The 27989-nt window shown below is 38.3% G+C and overlaps 1 protein-coding gene across 1 annotated transcript in view; it reads right to left on the bottom strand.

Moving 5' to 3' along the window:
• The window catches only part of TRHDE (thyrotropin releasing hormone degrading enzyme), a 206084-nt gene that overhangs the window by 43818 nt on the left and 134277 nt on the right, over positions 1-27989 (bottom strand). The window contains exons 10-12 of the mRNA XM_039704191.1: positions 11248-11336; positions 1898-2031; positions 1744-1799 (exon numbers count right to left, since the gene is read on the bottom strand). Coding sequence (XP_039560125.1) covers positions 1744-1799; positions 1898-2031; positions 11248-11336 — 279 coding nt within the window. The remainder of the gene's footprint in view (positions 1-1743; positions 1800-1897; positions 2032-11247; positions 11337-27989) is intronic.

Here is a 27989-nt window from a genome sequence, read left to right as displayed (position 1 = left end):
TGCAGACTATCATTAACAAAACAAAGTCAAGGTTTTTTTAATGTGAAATCTTGTGAAAGACTTCACAAGGTTCTAGTATAGTTACCACTGAAAAAGGTGCTGGCTCTAGTATTTCCAAGTACCCCCATAAAGGTACTTCAGAAAAGTAGTGGGGAATGCATTACTCATCTAATCCTTTCAGTGGTTTTTAGGTAGATGAAACTTGGCCAGATAATTGAGGTTGGGTCTTTAATCAAGACCTCACCTTAATACTCTACGAACAAGACATCCTAGAGCTCTGGCTCAATAGTGACTCAAAATAAAAACACTCACCTACAAAAACTGGCTTGCGAAACAGCTTTTTTTTCAGGATCTAGACTTTCAGGAAAGTCTAGACACATCTGACTGCATTCAGTGCATGGAAAAAGAAGGTGACATACTGGCTCTGTGTAACTGCAAACTGCTTCTCTGAGGTGTCAAAATCAAATAAAACTGGAACAGATTACAACTTTACTCAGCATCTGGTAGTTCTAATAGTCTAGATATTTCAGAAAAATCTGCAATATTCTTCTAGTCAGAGAGTAGACAAATCATGACCTACTGAATAGGTCAAATAATGACCTGTTTCTAGATTTTACTGCTACCAATGGGAAGATGTCACAAAACAAGAATGAAGGGCTGTGCCAAAAACAAATGGGTACACCTCTCCCCATGATGCCCCCTTCCCTACTACATCTCTGGACTGTTAAGTAAGGGCTAATCATTACTTTATGTCAGCAGCAGGGACAGAGTGGTAGGGCACACAACTGTGTTTTACTGCAGGGATGCTAGAACATCACTGAGCTGTGACACTGTGACTGAAGACCAAACACCTCCAGTGACCATTTGTAGTTAAATGTAAAGACACTAGTATCAGGAATTCTTTTCATGCTCCCTTTGCCATGACAGTGCAAGTACAATCACATTATCTGCAATTTTTCAATTAAATCTGTAATTATGCAGTCAAAACCCTATACTAATGCCATGTTTCTCTCTCAAAAAGCTACAAATGTTCCACTATTTTCCCCTCATTTTACACTTTCACTATCAACATAATGGATTTCAAAATGGGGACCAAACCATTGCCTCCATTTGTAAAGAAGGCACTACCTAGCCAGCACTCCATGTGTTAATTATTAACTCTCATCATAATAAAAAACAAAATGTTGCATAAATTCCAGAAATGCTCAATGGAACTGCTTTTCCATTATGTTGGAAAAGCACCACAGAGGAAAAAAAGAGTCTGTTCTAGCAGATTATAAGACAAGAAAGATACTGGAAAAATTATATAACAGTACAAGTTAGGGCAAAAAAATTACTGAAGCTTGAAGGTGCCTTCCAACTCAAATTAAATACAAGGATCAGTGGTAAAAGAAAGGAAAGGTGGGACAACTGGGAGCAACAGAAGAAAAAACCCTCCATCATTAGAGAAAGAGGAAAGAGATTATTTATCTGCAAAGTGTAAAATTGAACTTGCTGCAAAATTGATCAAATCTCTTCAGACTCGGAAATACCCTACGGCAATTATTGATCAAGAGTAGTGAATGTGCTACAGACCATTTTTATGTGCCATACCAAAAAAAAAATAAATAAAAAGCAGGGGAGGGAAACTAAAGTGTGTTTAAAACACACTTAACTTTGAAAGACACTCAACTGCTGAGTTAATGGTTGCATGAGTTATTGCAGCAATGTGTATGAGGATAGATGATCTTCAGGAAAACATACCTGGCTAGATTGAATGCATCATCAATCAAGCCCGCTCGATTACTGACAGAGATAACCTGTGAGGGGCAAGCACAAAAATTGAACCATTTCAGGTGATGAAACAGTGAAGGTTCATCTATAAAAGCAGATTTTAGGGACGAGAAGAGGATCTTACCTCATGGTTCCTTGTTAGCTGATTAATTAGCAGCTTCCAATTCCTAATATCATAATTAACTCTGAAGTAGCCAGTCTGGTTGATGTTCCCCAGCAACCAACTTGCCTCTTCCAAAGCAGGAATTCTGTGGTGTTCTGGAAACAAAGAAGAAGAAGGGAAGGGGTCTTGGTTTTAAATTTAAACATTCTAGAGGTGCATCTGTTACATTTTCTCCTTCTTTAAATATATGTGAAGGCAGTAAAATTAATTCAAGGAGTAACAAAAATACTGTGGGTGATTAATAATTTCCTACATCTGTTCTGATGTAGAGAGATGCCAACTGATATTCCCATGGGGTCCCACACAGCACTTCAAATGTGCTTTTTCTTTCCTGGCAAGTATTATTTTTATGAGAGGTACCCACTTTAAGTTTGGTACCCTTATTCTGGCCATGCTTAAATAGTTTTCTACAATTGTAACTCAAAAAATTCAATGAATGTGCTATAGAGAGAAGAGTAAACTGTGATTAAAAAAATTGATTCTTAAGTGTTTCTGCATGTATTTGATTAAGTTTCTACATTGGATTTTAAATTAAAGTACTTCCAGTTGAACAGCTTCTACCTACTATGCAATGAGAGTCTCCTCTTTAGAGGTAGACCAATTAACCTTATATCACCTAAACTGTTCTTCATCCTTCCCCTTGTTTTAAGTAACCACTTTAGGGCTGAAAGTCTAAATTTATTACTGTTTTTGTGCAGTCAGGCACCCCACATCTATTTGTAGAAATAGGGATTTCAAAATTTCAACAACAGAAATGCCCTGAACTCACAACATGCACTTTTTTATCACGGCACAAAGCATCAGGCTTCAACACCCCTGGAAGAAGTCTTCAATCTAGTAAATTATTTTGACAAAACTAACTATGAATGAGAACTCACTAAAAATTCAGAAACATTTTTTTCAACAAATAAAATTAGTCTGTACACTGTTGAAGGAGTAGTCTTGTCATTCTTATTTTTTTTTAATAAATACATAAAATTTGTTATAAATGTAATTCCTTTAGAGAATTTTTTGTGTGCTTCAACCAAGCACAGGTAACAAATGGGAAAAAAGTTAGCAGTATGGTCTTTACAATTTACTCACCCTATCTAGTACATAGGCTTACTAAAGAAATTGATTTGTTTTAGTCCTTCTTAAAAAAGTAATTTCTGAGGAAATAATAGTTAACTAGGGCTACAGATAAAAGTTGCGCTTCTCCCTTGACTAACAGCAAGCCCAAAAATAACTACTACTTTGAGGTGCCATAAGTACAAAAATCAGCAAGACCTGAATCTTAAAAACACATAATTATATGTTTAAATTAATGGACTTGCATTATGCACATGGATTCAGATAAAAAACTGCAGGATTAACATAGATAGTCCTCTTTTCTCCTAGATAGTTCTGAAACCATTAAAATCTCTGAAAAATACACTTATTAAAAATATTAAGCCTAGAATAATTCAGTTGTTGCCTGTTCAATACAATTGTTGTTTCTCTTTTATCTGTTGTAAAGCACCAAGCAGACAGATTCTTTAGGATCCAATATATCCTGCAGAAATAGAACTGAGAAAATCTGAATTGAATCCTACAACTCTGTGGACTTCCCAGATGTTCAACAGCACCTAAGATGCTTTTGCTACACAATCTGATTTGGAACAAGGCTGTAACACGTGTGTCCCTTCTTCCACAAGGGGCTGTACCGATCACTCCTAAGCAAACTCTCTTAGATTTGCTCCTCTGTTTAAATCCTTTTTTCATCAGGTCCAAGTCAGATCCAGACTGTTGCTCCATCCTATTTAGTGAAGACTTGAATCCCATTCTTTTGTAGCCTTATACCACCTTAATGCAGTACAGTTTTCTGCCCATGCTCTTTGGTTGCAAACTAATCTTTAAATGCCACCAGTCCTGAAAACAACTACTTCCAACTGGTTTATCTTTGCACCTCTAAAATGCTACCTAAAAGTATACCAAATAGGCTATCAGCACACATTAAACAATATCTGGGTATATGAATACATTAAATAGAAATTTTCAAAATCATATGTATTTTGATTTCTTCTTTGGGCATTTGTATTCACCTACAAAGTGAGGAAATTACTTATGCCTCAACAGAGCATTGAATGATACTTGCCAGTCAGATATGACAAGTTCAGAATAAGCTATTTCACATATAACAGCTGCACAACACCCCCAATATGTATCGCTATAAAGGAGGAGAGTATTCTTCCAAATCACAACTACATTATTGCGCTTCTGGTCAGTTTAAATACTACCATAACCTCCTGCTGTTATTTTTCAATAAGACCACTCATGTACTGACCTTCTCCTGAAATAAAGGTCAGAAATCTTTCACATCTTCCCATCTTACATAAAGAGGTGGCTATTTTACAGGACTGCCTGATACATGTGCTTCATATAGTTCTATATAATTTAGTAAAATTTGGTATTTGTGTCTGTTAGTTTTCATGCTTTCCTATAAAAGAAATTCTTTCTTTTGGTAATTACAGGCACCTAGGTAATGTTTCCACTTACCACAAACACATTTATTAGTTTCCTGTTAAATGTATTATAGCTAGCAAAAAGGTAGTAACTCAGTGTTAAGCCCTACATTAAGCCATTCATGACTTTCTAAACAACAACAAAGATTTTATTTGAAATGAAATCCATCTTTGAAGGTTTTAGCTAACCTCACAAAAGTCAATCAAAAATATATATCCCGTTGTATGTGAGATTAAAGGGAATTTTTTTAATCTTCTTCCATCAGAAAATGTTTTTCCATGGTCGTGATTTGTCTGGATGCCTCAGAAAATAACACTGCTCTAAAACTTCTAGTTTTGCCACATACATATAGGAAATATTTAGGAGGAAACGTTTAAACTTTATAACATTTGTTTTGAAGTAAAAAAAACAGTTAGGGTCTCATTTTTCTCCCCAATTTGTCTGCTCTCAAAGTGCGAGATAGTTCCTCCAGCTGGTGCATGTAGCTGGAAGTTTTGAGCTCTCCCAACACCTCAATTCCATCCAAACCAGCACGTGATATGGGTCTGGGAGAAGGACACCCTTCTGCAAGACAGTACTGCCACAAGTATGGACTAAACACAATTCCAGTACCATTTCAAGCCTTTAGATCCACAGTTGTTATTTTAACTCTCTACTTTATACAACCCCTAGCATACTAAGAAATTGGTTTAAGTTAGCAGAATCCCTACTGGGGGAACTGACTCCATTTTGCTGCAAAAACAACTGCACAACTGTAGCACAATTTCTTGACAACAACAGCAAGCGAAATTTTTCTGACAAAAAAGTGTTCCATGAGGTATTTCACAATAACTTACACTGGCTTTACTAAATTTTGCAAGTCTTCTTGCAAGAACTTTTTCACACAAGGAGAAGGCAAACCAGAAGAAAAAATTCTATCAATCTCACTTGCCATGTTGACATAGCTCCATGCTGAAAGAAAACACTTTGGTATAGAGATTGGCACAATAAATGGAGCCCATCAGGAAATATGATCATGTTCCATCTTACAAAACTCTTTTCTTCTTCAAATTACCCTTCCATACCTATATGACGGAACTGGTAATAACTAAGGTGATACACAATGTAAGCAGCAGTCTTCTGCTAGGATCTTCAGCTGTTAGAATACAGGGAATGATTCTGACTCATTCTGTCAAAATTACACAGGATTCCAAGTCCTGTATCCCTGGTCCTCACCACAGCTGGCTGAGGCTCAAAGCAGGACCTGTATATTGATTTTTTTCACAGTACTTCCCTTCTTCCTGCTTTTGAAAGATAAAAGAGTGGAGTCTGGAAGCAACACAAGTAAAGTTCAGCAGCTGAGTTTCCGAAAAGAAAAGAAAGGGTATTTTTCTAAAGCTGCAACTAATGCTCTGCTCCCCAGTGGGCAGCCAGCAAACCCCAGCTCAGAAGCATCTGTCTTCTACAAAACACTTCCTGGAGGAGAATCTGACTGTTGGGTGGCTTAAAGCAGAGATTATCTAGTAGGAGGTAGCAAAGTAAATTGGGACTTGCTGTTGGAAGGGAATTGCCCTGTTGAACTTTCTTGTGGCAATCCTGAGGAGATATTAGGAGCAATGTGAACAGCAGTCACTTTAACTGAGGTAGGGAGGTCTATCAAAGGAGTATTTCCTAGGAATATAAAAATCAGATAATAAACAGGAGGTGGGGATGGAAAGGGCAGGGACTAAAGCTGTGCCAGCCAGTTCAGCAGCACTTGCTGAGTTGCATGGAGATGTTTCCTGTTTGGAGACTGAGCACCAGAAAAATTATTCCCAGGGAACAGCAAGTATGCCTTTTTCCAAAGCCCTGCTCACCTATTGGAAATTGATGCTAGCTAAACCTCCTCACTTGAGGTTAAGGTCGGTTCTAGATTTGCAGAAACATGCACAGGTAAGCCTGTGCTTCCACACCTAGTACACTTCATCAGAAATCACCAACACATTCCCACAAGCCCTGCTTAGCAGTCATAGGGATGGAATGGGTTCAAAGCTGGTTCCTGACTTTCTACCTACTACTGATTTTGGACTGATCCCAAAATGCTATGGATACATGTTCACAGATCATTACAGCAAACACAAAAGTGGCAACTTATCTAGGAAAAACAGAAACAAGAAACAGAGCAGAAGTTTGTAACACCAGTAATTTCCACAGTGCCAGCAAAATTTACCATTCAGCAGACCTGCAAGATTGAGGCACAAAGAGCACTGCAGCCATCTTAGCATGATGTTTCTGACCTCAGCATGGATATGAAGGTCTAACATAAGATGTTTCCTTTTGACTGTTTCCAATCACTTGAAGTAGAACAGCCTCATCTATGGCCACGGGGAGTGAACAGGGAAAAGGTGGTGGTGACCTTTGTGCAGCACTCTGAGAGCAAATGAGACAGCTCTACTTCACACACCAGACAGATTGAACCCAGTAAAAGGACCATCATCTGATGCCTGGTATATGAGCTGATGAGTAGAAATACGGTTACATAAATGCTACGGTTCACTGGGTAAGGAGAAGAGAGACTGGCAGAAGCACTTGCAAAATGAAAAGTTTTCAAAACTATGCCTACATTCCTTCCGCTAACAGGTGGGAAGAGCTATATTAGATTCGAAACATCTCGGATATTAAGCACTGTGGATGTGACAGCCTGGTCAGAGAGCAAGAAAATTAGGCAAGTTCTCCCAGAATCAGATTGTAAGACTTTAGGGAGTTGAAGATAAACAATGATAGCTTATTATTATAAACAACCTGCAGGTGTTGTTTTCCTACTCTCTGTTTTCCTATTTTTCTCAAAGATTGTTTATAAGAAAAGCATTTTGTTAATTAACCAATCAAGTGAAAGATATTAATTAATTGACCAATCTATATGATATCTATCTGTACCAGAACAATGTATAAAAAAAGAGAATCCAAAGTAAATCAACTATGCTGCACAAACCACCCTTCTAGTAAGCCTTCTAGTGATGTTTCTTACTCAACAGCAACAATGCACCTTGTCAAACAAGTTGCCAAGGCTTGGCACTGTCCTCCCTACAGGACTTCCTGCAAAGCACAATGAACTACAACTCAAAAAGACACTGCATAGCTGCAATTTCCAGTGTGTTCCTTCACTTCAGTGCTGTGAAGAATGGACAGATCTAGTGCTGTTGCCAGCAATTGTGGTGAGATGCAGTTATCTGAACTGATCCTGCTCAGCTATTGAACAATCAGTGATCTGCATGCTCACTACCTCTGGCATGTAGCCACAGACAGACAAGATGAGGACAGAGCAGCAACTCAATCATCCTAAATTCATGCCACTCTCACAGAGCTGGAGAGCATCCTCATAGCCCTTGTTCATGAAAATACCAGCTGGTATCCTACAACACCTTGATGAGGTCACAGACACAGTGGCAAAACGGATGCAAAAATCAACAATTCTTTCATCTTTCTGGATGTACCTGAAGGAAAAGCCTCTCACATCAGCAAATAACCATTCTTGGTGAGCTAGGGCAAGGCACGGGGTTAACTCCTGATGGATATTGTTATTTGAAATACCACCAAAAAAACAAAAAGAGGAACATGTTTTGATGTATTTCTATATACAGCTATTTCAAAACTGCTGTGGTTTCATTTCTATCAGATAACCCACAGACAAGGTTAATTTTATTGGAAGATTTAAGTGACATGTCAAGAAATCACAGTGGTAGTCATCAACTTGTACCCTTTTCCCTATTGGCAGCTGAAATTAGGTGTGTGATCAGTAAAAATGACTATGTTGGGTTTGCATGGCCAGGTTTGGTAGCAGACAGGAGGCTAGAGAAATGGCTTTTTTAAGAAGCTGCCAGAAGCTTTTCCTGTGTCCAGCAGAGGCCATTCCAGCTGGGTCCAAGACGGACATGCTACTGGCCAAAGCTGGGCCAACTGGAATTGGTAGTAATGCCTCTGTGACAACATATTTAAGAAGAAGAAGGAAAAAAGAAGTTATTGCTCAGATGTGATTTTGGCCAGAGAAGAGCAGGGGGAGAACATGTGAGGGGAACAACCCTGCAGACACCATGATCAGTGGAGAAGGAGGGGCAGGAGGTGCTCCAGGCACCAGAGCTGAGATTCCTCTGCAGACCCTTGTGAAGACCATGGTGAGGCAGCTGTGCCCCTGCAGCCCATGCAGATCCACAGGGATGCAGAGATCCACTGCAGCCCGTGGAGGAGACCCACACCAGAGCAGATGGATGCCTGAGAGGAGGCTGTGACTTTGATGGAGGGACCCCATGTTAGAGCTGGGGAAAGACTCCTCTCCTTGAGCAGTGGGAGAAACAACTTGTGATGAACTGGTCATAACCCCCATTCCCTTCTCTCTTCACTGCTGGAGGCAGAGCTGGGAAACGGGGAGGCAGGGGGGAGAGGGGGAAGGCATTTTAAGGTCTGTTTTTACTTCTCATTATCCTGCTCCCATTTCAAGTCTGTTTTGCTGAGAGAGTACTTGGTGAGGGATCTTCAACTCAGGCTTTACCCAAGATCCATGAACACTTTGTTATATTCTCTCTCCCCTGTCCAGTTTCAGAGGGGAGTGATAGAGTGAGTTTGGTGGGTGCCTGGTGTTCAGCCAGGGTCAACATACCACAACAGCAAACAACAGAGAGCTTAGCTCCTATCCACACTTCCAGTCACACTGGAAGCTCCTTCAGCACAACAGTTTAGTCAACAAGAAGGAATTGCCTACTCTTTCCTAAAAAGGGCACAGAAACTATCCTCATGAACAGCATTTACTCCAAAGTTGATTTGCTTCTCTGCAAATCTTTCCCCTCCAGCTTGCAGACTTTTTCCAATACTAGCGAGAACAATACTGAAACTGTCATCTGTACAACAGAAAATCTTCAACATTCTTCCAGTCCACAAGAATCAAACCTGGAAATTGTCCTTTGGAGTCTCAGAATTCCTTCCTCATCCCCATGAAACAAACATACCTGCTGCAGAAAAACTCCCAGGAATCATGTATACCAGCCTCAATACATAGCAGCCTAGACCACAATAAGCAGAAGCAAGAGGACGTTTTTGCTGTAGTCCTAAGTTTACAGTCTCATTTTCAATGAGGCACAGCAAGTGAATGAGTGAGTGAAAGTAATGAGGAAGAACAAGGATAATGACAATAGATCACAGTGTCACTGATTTGCTACACAGGAGACTGATGATTTGGAAAAGATCCTCTTTAATTTCTATATAGTAGCCAGCCCAAAATAATTGCTCACACTGGCCATCATTAATTTGTTGATTTCTTGAAGGCATTCAAACAGAAGCAGTAAATCTTAAAAGAGTGGGCAGCAGTTTTATGGACTTGTTCCTCCACAGCACTCTGCAAGTAAAAGACAATGAGGAAGCACCTATGTTGATAATAGTAATACACTGAACTTTGAAGGAGGGAGTGAAGGGAGGGAGGCATGCATGTGCAACCTAATGAGATGGGATGATCAACTCACTCTGAAGTTAGTGGGAACCTTTCTAACAACTTCAATGAGAGTTCAATCAAGCCCTAAAGGACAAAAGTAGAACAGGTCATTAAGGCAGACTCTGAAAGTGCAAACAGGTCTTGAAGTATTCTGGAAGTGTTAATGTTAAAAAGTATGGCCAAAATAGTAAGTTTGTGAAACGTGAGACAGAATCTGTACGCTTTGGTGAGAGTATGTTTTCCAGGTATGAAAACTGCTCTGGTTGCAGACACACTTCTAGATCATTCTATCATGGGAGCAGCATAAACATGTTACTTTCTCATAGGCTGCAAATGATCTGGGTAAAGAAACACATACCTTGTACCACTAGAAGGCTGGGGTACTCAGATTTCTACTGACCATACACCACTAATTTCCAGTCCTTCTGGCTGCTAAGCTCTATGTGACTAATATATTTTAGTAACTTAGAAAAGAGAAAAAACATCTCACACAGGTTTGACTCTCCTCTTTCCCATTAATTTTCTATTAGAGCGAAATCTCTATACCTTTCTAATTATACAAGAAAGGGTCAGCTCTCCCTCTACAGCCCACACGTCAAGGGCATGCATGCATCCTTCTTTTCTCTTCTATATAATAATTCCATTCAAGTCCCCACATGTCCTCCCTCACTCTCTTTAATTCTAGTCCAAAACTCTCAGACAATGTAGCATGAAGTGCTCAGGAAATAGAAAAACATTTCATGAAATTTCTATGGTGGGCTTCCTTTCACAGATGATAAAAAACCTCCAGCATCTAGCACTCACACTCTCCTCCAGGCAGTAACTAATATTGTTATGATCATGCAGGAACTGAGGAGGAAGAAAATACGTAGTAAGCAGAACAATGCACTTTTGAGGTCCAGCATATGGTTATCTAATAGAGAGAACAAATACTTTTTATAGATTAATAAGGACAATTTTAATGACAGCAACCATTTCTTAGGCCTGGTTAAGACTATGGATTGAATTGAAAATGCTAGAATTCTAAATGTACACTCATCATATCTGCTTCATTATACAATATTACATTTAACTTTCACCCATCAATAAAGTGAATTGCATTCATCAATGATTTGATATGTTTTGCCAAATATAAAATACTTAGCGTTTTACATTTCTTTGTAAAAGAACATTATACTGTCTAAATTCTGCAATGTTATAAATCTAGATTGTTGCTCATCCTTCATTCCTCCTCCCTCCCTTCCCAGCTCTGCTTTTTTTGCAATTCATTGTAAGCAGTTAAAACTGGGTGCAGAGCAACTAAACAATTATCTAAGATCAATTCCAAAGATACATTTGAGGAAAACACAAGTATGCTTTATGAGATTCCACTGGGAGGAAAGTTTATTTTTACCTGATTTGTTAGACACCCATATAATTGCCTCTGATGAGATGTGGCTCGTATTTCCTACTGCAATTGTTAATGGAATCTGCCACAAGTAGCTGCAAGACAAAGGAGGGGGAATCTAAGAACAAAAATACTGAACTGATTCTTCTTACAGCAATCAGGGATCATGTCAAAGAAATCAAAACACAATCTCAGTAGCAGTGTAAAGATCTGTGGATTCTAACATGTTACTTTGATTTTGAAATGCATTTGCATTAGCAATAAAACAAAGAAAAATAATGTATTTTAAAAAACCCCAACCTAAATTATATTTCCCATTTTTTCACACACTATCATCATATGAGGACTTTTTAACAAAACTTTTCCTAGTTTAATAAAATGCTTTACAAAAGAGGAAATAATGATTACTCATAAAAAGAAGAACACTTTTTTAAATTTACTTAGAAAAAACCTCCACATGAGACATGCTTTGATTTATAGGGACTTCAAAGTTTAAATACAATACTCTTCTAGCAACTTCTTAAAAAGCTACAATGGGCTTTCACTGTTGCTAGTTTAAAAAAAATAAAATTAATGGGACAAATCTCCACTTCTTGGCACCATTTATGACCACCTATGCATATGCAAATTGGACAAAACATACTCCATGTGGGTTTGGTGATACACTGGTATAATCAGACCCCATCTTCCCTACAGGGTATTAAGAATTGTTTCTCATTTGAAGTAAATGTTTTAAATAACATCTTTATCTCAATAAACAGAAATTGACTGTATAAAGTGAATATTTTTAGGGACAGATGGAAAGGATTATTTCCTTCATGTCTTCATCATTACCTCTACTTCTTAACTCTCAAAAGTAGCATTTCACCAGTCAGTGAAAACTAGACATTTCTTCAAATGTTCCACAGCCACAATCAGCATGGGCTGGCTTCCAAGGGTTGCCTTGCTGGCATGACTTGGAGGCTGGGGGAGGGTGCCCTGCCACCACACTTAGCTCACAGCTCCCCACCCATTTGCAAAGAGCCCCCAGGACACACAGGAATATGCACTGCTTCGAACAGAACCGTGTGCAGGGAAACATTTGTCCATACAGCAGAGATTCAGCAAAGATGGGGTGATACTTGGACAACCATACAGCTGAAAGAGCTATGAGTGATACTAGAAATAAAACATGGCATTTACTGCCATATGAAAGAAGAAAAAAGTTTCCATGTGATTTTAGGTTCTCTGAATGTTAGTACCATGACACACTAGGAAAATAATTAGCTCTACTCCTGCACTGAAGATAAGCTCCACATAAGCACATACTCTGGCAGACACTTTTTGGATAATTAAGTTGTGTTATTTGAAGATTTTCTTGGCTTTATCAGTCTGCCCACTTCTTGTGCTGGATATTATCACACTCCACAGCACAGCCAGCAGAAAAGGATGTCCATTGGTGCATTAGTTCCCAGTTCCCAGTCTGGGGATGTTACCTTCATTTTTGGCTTAACTAATATTCTGGACTGTGAACTGGATAATGAGACACAGTGTGTACTGCATCCTGCTGCTTTAGCTACAGCAGCAGTAACTCCTGGGTTCAACAGGTGAGGGCAGTCTGGAAATGCTGTGAAGTGATGCACTGAATTATATTCACTAATACCCTAAATACCTTATACCTTACTAGACACACACCAGTGTTTTAGGGACTGTCCATAAAAACCTCCTAGTAAATACATCGCCTTTAGAAACATACCAAGTTCTAAATACTTGTCTCTCCAGAACAAAAAAGATCCTTCCAAACTATGATTGAGAAAAATAAGGCAAAATTTAGGATGGAGTTTCTATATTATGTGAAAGAACAGGAACATTGCTATGTGAAAAAAATTAAAATTGCATTTGCATAGAATTTTTATGACATCTCAACTGCTACTGAAAAAGCTAAACTGCAAGATAAAAAAATACTGTGAGCTGCCTATGTAGCTGATTTAAGCACATATATACATACCCACAAATATTCATGTATGAACATACTCATGGACACATGTTATTTCAAGGAACTTCACAGAATGGTATTCTATACATTGTAATATCTATACAGAAAAGAATTTTATACTTCCTTATAATATTTTATATTGCCTCAAATTGAGGTAAATCCTATTGAAGTAAAGACAGAACCTCCTCTGAAGGAGCTGCAGATCAAGTGTCACAAAATCTACCCTCCAGAAAACATATTGGATTTAGTAGAGAATATTAGTACTGGCAAATTTAACTTTTATCTGCCTATCTACTTGTATCTATAAGAGACCTCCTGACATTCTTGGTGCTTTCCAGAACCTCCAAATCTCACCCTCTTGGTTAATGCTTTCCCAGAGGAACCACAGGTGTCCTTTTAGTAGACATCTAGGGAAAAAAAATATTTTTCCTACTGAAATGCTGCTGTTTTCTCTGTTTTATCTGTTTTCTCCTTCCACTCCTCTTCATTCTCAGAGAAACTTCTGCTGCTGTTGCAGAAGAAGCTATAGCTAACTTCTGTGTATGTCAGGGAGACGCATTTGGCTCACCTTCCAAAAAGGTGTCCTCCATTCATTGTCTCTGAATGATATCCATACAAATATGGACTGTGTTCTGCTTTCCTCCTGCTTTGTCTGAGAGTAGTAGTTATTAATACATAAAAACCCTTTATTTATTCCTTATATGTCGAGAGCACCACCAGCATGTTCTTAGTATGCATCTAATTGGGGAAAAAGCATCCCATTCCACCTGGCCATCTGCTGCCTGCTGTGACAAACCAGCTCCAGTGACAATAAGAATCTAGCCTTGAGGGCCCTGTGACCAGGGTAGCAAGACTTGAAACAACCCATTTAGTCCTCTTACTGTCACGATTGTGTCTGCAGGACTCGGATGCCTGTACAGATAGCACACTCAGTCCCTGGGTGAAATGGTGCTAATGAATTGCATGCTCAGTCTGCCTGAGATGCTTCTCAGCTGCAGAGGTGTGTCCCACATAATGTCCTTCCACAATCAAACCTGATCACTTTGACAGGGAGCTAAAGGCAAACCTCTTATTGTGGAATAACTACAGGCTATTTCAGGAATTTTAAAAAAAAACATCTCTGAAGCTGAGGAGGAGAGACACCTAAAACTAGAATAGACATGTTAACATGAACTATACTGAACATAACATTGTTCAATCTTCAAGAAATGTAAGGAAAGGGGAATCTTGTTGAAAGGTAGTATAAATAAATCTTTTTTGCTGATCTACAAGTGAGAAACTGCTCATGTGAAATAGTTAAACTTAGGTTGACACGATAATGCACAAAGAAATGCATTGGTTGATTTTTTTGTAGCACTATTTCAATGCATAATACTGAAGCATGTTCATTCAGCTTAAAGAGTAATCAGAAGGACTTGTTTCACAGAGTATCAGAATCTTGCATCAGTCAAGGTACATGCAATACTAGAAGCAAACTAATTGTGCTCTGTGTGGATTATATAATTTTTCTTTTGTCTTGAGCATTACATAGTGACTAGGTAGGCAGTATTAGTACACTTTATCTCACTTGGAAAATTATCATAGTTGTGACGATTACTTGGTTATGACTTGATTTTCAGCAAAAAAGAACTGAGATCCCTTTGTGGGCAAATCCTGAAACCATAAAACACTAAACAATAAAGATGCCTCACACTACTGCCTCTGATGAATAGTAATATTTTAGTAATATTGGGTTTTCAGTGGCTTCTTTGCAAAGAGCTATGCAAAGCCAGAAAAAGGACAGCACTTTATTTCCTCTGCTTACAAAATAAAGATCTCAGGTAATTAAAACCAAAAAGGTAAGGTTCCTAGCATTTCAGATTTTGCACACCTTTTCAACTACTTTTTCATATTAACGTGAAATGTTTTTGCTGGGATGCAAATCCATACATTTTCAAGATTCATCTTCCCAGTAGCCATAATGTACCATGCCTCCACACACTGCTGGCAGTGAATACCACATTCTTCCAGCGGCATTTCTCCCTTCTCCCCTGGATTCAAAACTAAACAAAGAAGTTGATCTATTCCTAGTCATCACTCACAGAACAATGAAGGTATCTGCTCAATATTCAGAGGCTTATTATCCTGAATTACAAGGAGTATACAAGCAACGTGACTGCTTCACATAAAGTGACAGAACATCTGTAACTGAAGTAGCACTGTAGAATTCAGCTTACCCACATTTGAATGGCAGAGAAAGTGAACAACCACAGTCCTCTTTTATTCTGCTTTTTCAGACCTCTGGCTTAAAGATTTCTAATCTATCCTGATATTCTTTACACAGAAACTGTACTTAATCCTTCTTATTGTCCACCTCTGTATTTTTTTTCTACCTATTATTTCAGGTTAGATAAACCAAGCCTTGCTTCAGCGCTTTGAAGGCATATCTACTAGGGATTAAAAGTGGCATAATTCTTTTTTCTTCTACACTCTTCATACTTTTTCAAATGTTCCTTTTCTACTAATCCTTAGTGTCCTATTTACTTGCTTGACTATGTCTGGACAGTGACCTGATATTTACAGGACATTACACACCACAGGTCCAAGATCTCTTTCTTGAGAGAAAATAGTTTCTTCAGAACCCACCACTGAGTATCTAAGTTAGAACTGCTTTCCCCACATATATCACCTCATTATCAACATTAAGCTCCATCTGTCTTTTTATTACCATGTCAACTAGCACTAAGGAATACTTCTGTCATCTTGGTAAGTAATACTTGTTTTTATTACACTCACAAAACTCCTATTACCAGAAAACTCTTGACACCTAACTCTTCCACACCCTTTATCACATAGTTGAGTAAGAAAAAATTAAGTGCAGGTTTCTCAAGAATTTAATGGGCTATGACCTTCCACTAAGAAATCCAACCATCTAATTTTTCACTTTTTGTTTGTATTTCTAAAACGTTCTTTCTTATCCTGATACAGATTATTTCTTTAGGAATATTTAAGAAGGAATCTGAACCTCAAAAACCACACAAAAATCCAGTTAAATTACAAGAAGCTACATACATCTAGATTTAGAAGACAATTAATCTATTAATAGTCTTTGATTATATACTTAGCCAGGAAATCAAAGGAGGAGAACTACAGCAAAGCAGAAGAATAGAACAATGTACAGATTTAAGGAAAAAATTACTTTTTTTTTAGTACATCTAACAACAGAAAAATGAGGGACAAAATTAAAAAGCTTTGCACAAAAGCAAATTAAGTGATTTGCCTCTTAGCAGGATATAATAAGGATAATTAATTTAAAGTGTAGTGGCAATCATAAACTTGAATCATAGAATGATTTAGGTGGGAAGAGACTTCAGGAGATAAAGCCTTCTGCTCTAATGTGATCAGAGCACAGGAAAACAAGTTTCACTGTAGGTAGAACAGGATATCAGAGAAGAATATACAGGCTGTACATCCAGTGGCATCACACAAAATCAATCAAGTCAATTGAGGCAAATGATTTGCCATCTGCTTTTTTCCCTAATCTCTCCCACTGCAAAGCTGCTACAGAATTACTTTCAGGAAAGCTTAACACCAAAAGCTGTATGTATTTTCAAATCCCTCAGTAGGGTGAGAAATGAAATTGTGAGTTATCTTGGGCTGGAAGAACAGCAATCATGTACCATCAGCTGGCACTGGTGAAATCCCAACCATCACTCTTCCATGACTTAGTTTCTCTGGGATAAATTCAGTTGTTTGAGGTGATGGCAAATGATTGGGTAGGGTATTTGAGACCTCTGCCATGGTCTGTAAGACAGTAAGGATACTCTTGCCAGTGTAGTGGCAGCACAAGGCAAAGTAAAATACCTGATGGCACCTTGAATGGCACCAGTCACACGTCCAAGCAACTAAATGGGCCTTTCCATTCACTCAGTGCTGACAAAGAGACATTCCATAATTAAACATGAACTTCCCTATGAAACTTGAAATTTTCAAAACCAAGCTGTTTGTAAGAAAAAGGCTTCAGCACAGATTTTCAAGCACAGTATTTTAAAAAGGCACTGCTGCAACATTTTATAACTACTGTTTTAAATAAGAACATTCAGTTTGCTGATTCAAAAAATTGCAGGAGGAAGTTGAAATGACTGAAACTGAAATGTAAGGTAGTTAAATTACAGAATTGAAATGAATCTTCTAAACCAATTTTTCCCAAATTTTTGCTTTGATTTTGTCCCAATTCAGTGCAGGGAAATGTTTTGATATGTAGAAAATTTCTGTGGGATGGGAATCCATTTCTTGTTCACTGGTAACACTTACTAATCTTTGCGAAGTATTTTGAGAGCATAACAATCTAAGACCTCATATCACTGAGGGATATAATTAAAGCTATTTAACACAGAGATAAAGTGAGGCACAAAAATAGTTTAAGAGTAAAAAACATACAAAAGAAAATCCAAGAGTAAAACTGACTGGTTAAGACACCTATCTCCTTATTTTAACCACTAGAACTTAATACCCAAAATGCCAACTCTGTTTCTTCAGTTAAAGATAACAATGTGGTACATCAAGAGTGGCTGAAGATGAGAAACAGGGAGCAAGGACTCCTTGGCATTAGTTCCCTGTTCTCAGCTCTCTCTGGATGGAACTCCTGAAGTCTTCTACATAAACACATATGCTCAGCTTTGCAGCACTGAGTCTGAGAAGGGAACACTTTCCCTTGTGTTTGCAATGGCCCTTGCAAACACTGGTGATTCCCTGAACAGGTTAGTATGCTGACATTAGCATTTCTTATCAAGGGAATATATTGCTATGAGTCATCTGCATGAACTCATGTGCTTGGATTTCAGTCACAAAAAAAAACCACAAAAGCAAAGTAATGAGAAAATCTGACCTTTTGAAAGCAAGTAAATCTTACAGAACAAAAACTACGATTTAAAGGTTTGTATTTTCACTTCAGTTAAATACCTGGCTGATCTCCAGAGACATATACAAATAGTGGTTAGTAAAAGAAGCATTTAGATGGATGGCTGCAGATGTTTCTGGCTAATGACCTTAATGCTTATTACAAATTAAAAGGCACAGGAAGCTGGTAACAAACTAAATAAAGGATTGTGTGATATTTGGATATTAAATCAGTACAGAAGGCAGACAGTAGAGATCTCTCACTTTTCTTGCCAAGGCAAGTACAGCTTCTATTAGCAAGATTAGCAAGGTTGGTCTACTAGCTCATAGTAGCTGGTATGGGTATTTTTTTGACTGTTACTGAAAACAGCTTTGATAACAAAGGGATGTTTTAGCTATTGCTGAGTAGTACTTACACAGCACCAAGGCCTTTCCTGCCTCTCACCCCACCCTACCAGCAAGGAGGCTTGGGGTGCACAAGAAGCTGGGAGAAGGCACAGCTGGGACATTAGACCCCAAGTGACCCAAGGAGTGCTCCATACATGTGACTTCATGCTCAGAATATAAAGCTGGGGTAAGAAGGAGGAAGAGGGGACATCACAGCATTTGTCTTCCCAAGTAACTGCCAAGCATGATGCAGCCTGGCTTTCCTGGGAATAGCTGAAAACCTCCCTGCCCATGGAAAACAGTGACTAAAATCTTTGTTTTGCTTTTCTTATGCACACAGCTTTTGCTTTCCCTTTTAAGCTGATTTTGTCTCAAGCAACGAGTTTTCTCACTTCTCCAACTCTCTCCCCTATCCCAACATGGGGAGTGAGCGAGTGGCTGCGTAGGGCGTAGATGCTGGCTGAGGTCAAACCACAACACAAGCCAAAAGAAAGCCTTTGTTTTCACTGTTAACATAGTGAAAGTCCAAAGATAAACCTTAAAGGGTATTCAACTAATCTATAAAATCACGAGCCCTGTTGCAGTGATACCTGGAAGCATTTAATCCTAGGCTGAGAGCACAAGCACATGTAAGGTGGTCAGTGGAAAATGAGTGAAAGCTGTTGAATAGCAGAACAGCTTCAGAGCTTCCTATTACAGATTATACAAGAAGCAGAACTCAGTAGGATACAATTTTGTAAGCCACGCTTTCTTGAAAGATTGTGTTGGGAAAGATAATTTAAAAGTATCATAGATTTTCCCAGGTTATTATATAGTATAGTATCTCATTCAGTAAGGAGTAATTCAGGTTCCAGAGGAAGCTCATGTGAGTATCACAGGAAATCACACATTTTTATTAAGTGCAATTCTACAAGAGTGTTAGTTCTGTTTAATGGATAAGGAGATGACAATATATTCATGTTGTGAGTATCATTCTCAAAAGACTGAAAAACCCAGAGATTTCATTAGATTTAATACATGCCAGTAAAGTGATTGTAGGCTGTGCCCAGAGGCATAACACAACAGAAGATGATGTTATTCCCTCTTTCACAATTATTACACTTCCTACACTGAGACAGGATGTCAAGGGATTTCCTTGTACCCTGTGAACATAGAAGATGGCAGACAGGAAGATTTCACTAACTTTGTACCAAAGACAAATAGAAATGAAAAAATGCATAACAAAGAACAATTCAAAATAACTGAAATCCCCTGAACACAGCTTGAGATATTCAGTGGTCATCTGCATATGCCCAGTGTGACCTTAATTCCTGAGTTCAAAGTGAGAATAAGTTTACTAAAAGAACAGTGAGAAACACATGAGAAACACTGGTAAAGATAACTGACTAAGCTGAATTCCCCTACAAGGGGGATGAAAAAGCAGACAACACCAGATTTTTTCATCAAGGAACAAGTTGCTAACTTGTACTAGCTAACTTAAAACCAGAAAGGACAGTGCTTTAGTTTAACAGGAGAAGACCTCCTGATGTCTGAAATGGACAGGACTTTCACAAATCATGTACACAGACAATTTCTGGCTGCAACACTTTATGCAGTGCAGAAATTAAACAGCAGGGCACAGTAAGAGTGACACACACCACATTAATTGTAGAATTCACAGTTTGCTAGGTTTAAGCAAAATGAGGAAAGGAAATGGTGCTGACATCAGGATTTGGGGTTACCGGGGTTCTGCCTTCACCCAAGACTAACAGACTGGTGAACAATAAAGTGGTCAGCTAAGGAAAAAAGAAAAAGAGATAAATTAATAACACCAACTACATGAGCAACCAGAAAAATACTGGAAGAAAAAGGTTGTGGAAATGTTTTTTCTAAGATTATTTCTACAGTATCCTGGGCAGGAGTTTCGTGCTCCTTTACAAAATTGTGGTGGACTTTGACGGACTGTGAATTAAAGACAGTGCTCCAGAATTGTCTTTAAGGAGCTCTGTAATACAGACTAATTTTTTCAGTCAAGAGTCCAGATATAGTGAATGTAAGGTGCAATATAATATGCACACATTATTGTGTAAGAAGCAGGTAACAAAATTCCAAGTGAGGCAGACATTAATACTTCAGAAATATTGGTCTTCTTGTTACCATCTAAGCCAAACACTGTCAAAACCTACCTGAGCTTTTTCTATGAGTTCTTCTGTTCTTTCTCCCTAATGCCCCAGCTATGGAGGTGATTAATTTTTCAGTCAGACCAACATACCATCCAGAACAATCCAACACGGTCAGGTCATGATAGGTGGTGCCAGGCAAATAATGGCTTCACCACCTGGTGGCTCTGAATGGGCTACAACTGAGGTGCCAGATTTTGAAGAGTATTTCAAGTTTTTAATAGAAATGAACCTAGAAGATGTCTCATGAATGAACAGTAATCAATTTGTAGAGTAGTCCTGCCTCTTAACTACTAAGATTTATCTACTTTGTCTGAGACTTTGATTGGATGGGCACTTGAATATACCTAATATATATTTCAGAGAGAAGCAAATTGGAATTTGGGAAGGTATTTAGAATTGTGAACCTATTATAATTTTGAACACAAATACTTAGCTGCACACATGAAGGAAACTATGAATAATCTTTATAGTTTGGAGAAATATTTAAAATTGCAGGAAAGTGACTAGAAAGATAATATTCTAGTCTCAAAAGAGGCTAGCACATCTAGGATGACTTGCCTCTGATTTTAAGCTTCTTTATTTGCAGGTCTGCCTCAATACAGCTGCTAATTTTATATATTTGTCTATTATATATGCTTTCATTTAGAAACATATTAAAAAGGCAATCATATTAGTACACTGTAAAGGAAAGGTTGACAGCTGCTTCTAAGAGCAACTACTTATACAACGGATCATGGATTGTTTGGATTTTTTTCTTTATATGGACCTAAATACAAATATATAAAGAGCAAATATGTTCAATGTCAGTACAGGATTGCTGGAATATATTTTAGAAGGATGAATTTTAGAAGCATGTATTTTAAAATAATAATTGACACTATAATTCATCTATAGTCATAACAGTGATTAACATGTTTAATAGCAATGTATTAAAGATGCAGATTTTGTGGTTTTTCCTTTACTCTGCCATAGTCCTAAGTCCTTCCAGATTTTGCAAGGGCCTTTGGAATAATTTTAGGCAATAAGTAAATCCTAGAGCAGAAAAAGGGAAAAAATGTACATTTTCCAGGAGTCTTATGCAAAATATAATGCCCTTACCAATGTAACGACAACACAAAGTTGCAGACATAAAAAAGATTCATTGCTGCAGCAGCAGCCCTAGCATGAAAGAAAGCCTGTGTAGCTCTGCACTGTGGGTCTGCCTTAAGACAACAGCCTGCATATTCTGTTAGTAAATAACTGTATGTCTTCAGCCATCCTGTCTAAACTTCATTATCCTTTTTTATTTTTTTAAGGGTAGACACAAGGTAATTTAAATTAGTAAATTTTAATTAAATTGCCTAATTTGAGGGGGGAAAAAAAAGCATGGTCTGATAATAACATAACATGGCATAACTAATATAATTATCTGGTTACTAAACCTTCTATAAATTTTTGTGTAATATTAGATAAATATTTCATCCAAAAATAAATTATAAATGAGGCGGTTATGAATATTGTGAAGCCATCTAAAACTGACTCATTTCAGTGCCAGTGTTAGTAGCGTACCTTACCAAATTTAGAAAAATTATGTGGGCAAAGAACCAATACTACAAATTCTTTGTTAGCACATGCTGTCTCCTCCCTGCCTAACAGTACCTTTTACACCAAAACACAAAAGGCTTCTTTTCCAGAAGTGACAAACAACTTTGGGTGCTGAATCAAAGATGGATACAAAGAAGCTTTAGCAGTGTTAAGTGTCTGCCCCGACAGCTGCCTCATTACCCTGTTCTTAATCTCTCCAACATCATCTGTTCTGCCTTCAACCAGTGCAAAAGACCCTTGCAGAATTGCACACAAGGTGCTGATCATGCAAATCCCATGTCTGTGTCATCCTTCACCCATAATCATAACCCCTTGACTAGAGCACAGACCTGGGATTTCTCTGAGCAGAGCACAAGGATGTGTTATGGACTGAGAAGGATCCACAGGAGTAAGAGACAGCACTCCAGCTATGTTTACAGTTCTCTAGTATGTTCTCAGAGACTTAGTACCAATTATTTTTCAACATATACCAGTGCTAAGTTCTGATTTTTCCTTTGAATACTGTGAATTTAAGCAAGATTAAAATATAATTCCTGTGATGGTTTCTCTTTCCTCAGTAAACTTTCTAAGAGTCCCCTACCACAGTATCTCCTCCATAAAACCCAAGATTCTACTATTGAGTGTAAAGGCAAAGGGATAAGAAAAGAAAGCCATTATCAGTAACTTTAAAAAGCAGGAGGAAGAAGAAAAAATGGAGCATGTTAGAAGTTTTATCCTCTGATCTACAATGGGGAACTCAAATTTCAGATTTTTCCCAAGCCAGTAAAATATGCCATTTATCCACCCTCATCCCTCATGTAAAACTTGTCTCTGCCAAATGCTGTCTGGGCCTTCCCCAGTCTGGTCTTTCCCTCACTAAAACTCTCAATCTGAACCCCTTTTCCATTTCCCTACTCCATATTTGCCTATTCCAGCTACACAACTTTAATGCTCCAACTTTGGCTCACACCTGCACCCTGCCATGCCACATTACCCCTCCTACCCCCTGCATGTTAAGCAGCTCCCTACAAGCACTTGCTGTCCTTCTTCTCTTCATCTCCCAGAGACTTCACTCTATATGAAAACACAGCACTGCCCTCAAGTACATGCTTCTTTCCTCAGCATGAAATTGATTTAATTAATGTAAGTCAATTAACTAGATTGGGTATCTAGCAATTCCTGAGAGTTAATGTTAGCAAATAAGATGAGTAAAGTGGCACATTCTGCAGTGACAATAAAATACATCAGCAGCTTTTCTCTGTCAGCCTAACTTCTATCAGGATACAAGCGCTGCCACCACACAGGAAGCAATGACACAACACACTAATTTTGTCTTCTTTAGCATTCTGTGAATTCTAACAATGAAAGTTGCCTATATATTACACACCAGAGCATCCTGGAAGTTTCCCAGGGAGATGAGCTTCTTGCAAATAGAAGCTGTGAAATGGTTTTGGAAATGAAATGTTAAATTATAATTGGCATTTCTGCTGTCTTTGATAGCAGCATAATCTTGCTGGAGACACTACTACAGATATGTACTGGAAGAGATTTTAAGGGTATTTCCTATTCAGATTTTTTTTTTAAATGCAACAATCAGAAAAGCCTCTAGAAATGAAAAAGCAGGACAAAAAACCAGGATGTTCTAATAGCTTTTGCAGAAAAGAAAAAACCCTATTGCAACAGGGAGCACACAGCACAAGGGCTGGGCTAGTAAACACAGCAAAGGCACTGTTCCATCATGTGCCCGAGGCAGGCAGGCTTGCTCCAGGTCACTCACAAAGGCAGCCCCTGTGCCTGTTCCTATGGAGAAGCAGCACTCAGCACAGCACTGTCCTCTCTCAGGCTGCTGGGGTTAAGGACTGTCCTTATGCATATCAAAGGACAAGATCTGTTGGTGTCACAGAGCTGGCCTCTACTCCACTGTGCATTTCAAGAGAGGGAACACCCCACGCTTTCCCACTCTTCTGCAAGAACAAGTATTTTCAAGTCCCTGCTTGACCAGCTAAAAAAAATGATTAAATCAATATCTGGCAGTGCTCACACACAGTTTTGTGATCCACTGAGGACTCTTGATTTTTTCATCTCATTCCCGTTAATTCCATTTCCTCTGTGCCTAATACACTGGTACCTTTCTTTCCTGGAGCCTGTTCCCTTCATCATTATTACAGCAGATATAAAGACATTTAGGTCTCTCCACATGAACTAGGGGTTCCCATCCACTCCCTAGGTAACAACACAATAGCTGTTTCTCATAGAAACACCGATACAGGCAAAATGTTTCAGGTATAGTAAAGATGAAAGGCATAACAAGAAACCACTCAAAGGACCTGAGAAAATGGAAGATGAGAGGATATTTCTCAGAGACAGGGAGGTAAATGAGCACTTTACTTTCTATTTATATTTTGTTAGCCCTCTTTTCTCAGTTTATGGAACAATATTTGTCCATATTATGGTCCTTTTTTATTACATAATTAATACTACATATGCTACATTAATCTGCAATTGCTCTAAGAACATAGCAAAGATACTAATCAGTATTGTGCTCCCTTGTGCTCCTAACATTTTGGTTTGTGTTTAACCAGCTCCTTAGCTGGTAAGTGGACAGAGTAAGTTCCCCTTCACTGCTCAAGTAATAATGCTATACAACTATGTAAGAAGAAACATGGCAATATTCCAACACAGCAATGCTTTTACTATGCAAATCATTATCGGTAAAGGGACAAGCACAGCCCTTTTTCTGCAAAGCCTGAATAAATAAAGGAGCTTTGTCTAGGAAATTCAGAAGAGACTTGAAGGGAAATAAATTCTGCAGTTAATCATTCATCTTGGAGTGTCTGCTGAGCAGCTCTGCAGCCCACTCTAAAGCCTTCCAGCTGTGGCAATTACTACAGGGTGTTAGACCCAAGGGTCTGTACAGCTCTGGTTTTGCTGGTCATGTCCATGGCTTGCACTGTTCAACTGAATTTTCCCCAGTTCAGCTACACAGAGGAAGGCACCCAGGATTACCACACTACAGCAAGTATGCATATTCTGTCCATACCCCAATCTGTTCATCTTCCTGTTTTTCTCTTTCCTCTCACCTAGCTGTATTCAGTGCCTGGCAAGACATTCCCCTTTAGGATATTATCATGAACAAGTAAAGATTAGCAATGGAAACTGCATGCATGATAAGAACACCGTATAAATGAATATTATTCCAGCAAGATTAACTTAATTATTTTGATAACATTGGAAAGGTTATTCTCCACTTTTACAGAGACAAGCTCTGTATATTTTTAGAGGGCAAAACACATCCACAACCAGAAAGCTTTGGTCTGCTCTTTAATATAGTATATAAAAGGTTTATGGATTTCCTCAAAACTGGTTAGTTTATTGTCTAGACCGCAGATTATTTTTCATAAGATTTTTGTCATATCTGAGAGCTGTTTTGTAATGATGGATGAGACTATTGCCTTAAAATCATCATTTTCTGTAAGCAGGGAAACCCACTGAACCCTGTCAGATGGAATATCGCCTTCTCCCCCGGAGTCTTATAAACTAAGGGCATAATCTATTCTCACAGGGGTACACAGGAGTCCAGCACCAAACTACACTTAACTAAAGGGTTGTTATACAGGGATAGAATATGAATTATACAGTTATAATAGGAGTTTTAAAGTTTTGCTTGCATAAGCTGAAATTGCTACTGAAACATTATACCAACCACAGGCTTTAGCACTCAAATCAAAGTTGGTGATTTTGGCCCTTCCAAGGAATGATGCTTCTAGAAACAGTGTCTGTCATTGTTAGTTTTATTTTCTCATAAAATAAGAACTATGGATCATGTGAAGGCGTAAGTGTCAAGTAAAATCTATGTTCAGTTTACAAAGAAGTGAAATTGTGTCCCTTCTATAATTTTAGTCCAAATGTTAGAGCTTAGCAAGCCATACAGTTGATTGTATGCACAGAAATAAATCACAGTTTGTATATGTACGGCTCTTGAAACACATTTTTCTTCAGGTATAATGACAAAGAGCACAAATATACAGGAGATTGGAAAATGTGTAATCATTCTCTTCTGTAGAAGAATTAAAAACACTTACAGTAATGGAGTAGGCATCAACCACTGCCAAAGGTATCAACAATTTTCACTTTTATCATTTATCACTTAGAAAAATCTGCTTGCTGCTTCTGTGTTCCTCTACATGATTTCAGAGTTTAAAATTAAGTATGCAGCTTCACATTTCATTTTTAACAGTTAACTGCTGCATAAATACGCAGCATAAAGCAAAGCACAGACATTTTATAAAACCAGAATGTTCCAAAGTATTCAGTTGCATCTGTATTTACATTTCTTATGCAATAGATACATTTGAAAGACCTACTCTGAAGTGACTATTTCAACAGTAAGGCAAAGCTAAACTTGCCTAGACAGCATCTGAACCAAAAATTTAAACTCCTCATCATTTTGAAAGCAATAGAATTGACATTTATTGCTGTGCCATACCAAACTACAGCCCCACCTCTGGATAACAAAAGACTACAGGGTAGATGGATGCCTTAAGAGCCTTCCCTGGAGCCCTCCAGTGTGTACTGCGTTGTCTGTTTAGATGATAAACTCCTGGAAATGCCTGGACCGGAACATTTTTCTGTGTTTTGTGCAGATCTACTTCTTATGGTGTTTAGAATGATCATCACGATTAATCCATAGATAAACTACCCTAAGGAAGCAAATGTTGCCTGCCCTGCAAGAGCACGGCCTCAGATGTGGCATAAATAGCATTTGCTCTCTGTTATTTACAGTGCCCATTATGGCTCCCCAGGGAGACATGAGTCCAACGCCTAAATTCATGGGTCATGCAGGGGAGGTAAGCACCAACTTTATTAGACTGTGAATTAGGCCACTGATCTGTAACACCCACAAAACCTGCATGTTGATGATATAGATATATATATATCTCATCAGCAGACATCAGTAAACCCTTGCCAACTTCCTGACCAAAGCCACCCACAGAACAAGCCAGAACACTGCACTGTGCAACAGTGCTACCACTCCCCTTGGTGAATCTGTAGAAAAACTGTGTCATGTCATACAAAGTTCAGCTCTTTCAATATTAAAAACCAAGGTAGAGTAATGCATCTCAAATTATCAAACGACCACACACTAATGTGATTTTCCCTGTCTACTGCTTCCACAATAATTGAAGCAATAGTCACTTCAGCAGTGGAAAAAAAAAGAAATGAAAAAGCCAAACAACTGAAAAATATCTAGGTCACTACCAACTAAAAGATTAATTTTATTCTGAGTATCTGAACCTTGTTTTTCAGTTAATTTGATGGTATGAAAGGATATTATTGATACATGGCCATTGTGCATACCCAGCCACATGTGCCTGTGGGCAGTGCATGAATGAATTGCACAGTCAGTGTTAGAACACTTAGTTATAAACATATAACTAAGCCATAGGACTAATGTAAGTTGATGGACGATTTTTGAAAGGTGAATGGCATCGGTACGTTTCCCCTTTTGCTAAATATATATGGTTCCTGTTCTTTGGTACTTATTTATTTATTTGTTACTTATGTAACATGACTTTCAAATAACTTCAGCAGGGAAGTGGTAAATTATCTCTGTCTGCTAACTGGCTGGAGTAAATAACCCATCTGTAAAGCCTTCCTTGAGCAAGGGGTTTCTTTCCTGCTTGTGCTTAAAAGGAAATGGACGCATAGAAAAAAAAACAATCCAAAGGGGGAAGAAACCTGCCAAAGGAGATAAATATATGTATTGTACTGTCTGTTAGGAT

The sequence above is a fragment of the Passer montanus genome, unplaced genomic scaffold, assembly GCF_014805655.1.
Source record: "Passer montanus isolate IOZ18808 unplaced genomic scaffold, ASM1480565v1 scaffold17, whole genome shotgun sequence".
NCBI classification, from domain to species: domain Eukaryota; kingdom Metazoa; phylum Chordata; class Aves; order Passeriformes; family Passeridae; genus Passer; species Passer montanus.
This window is presented reverse-complemented; position numbering and strand designations above follow the sequence as displayed.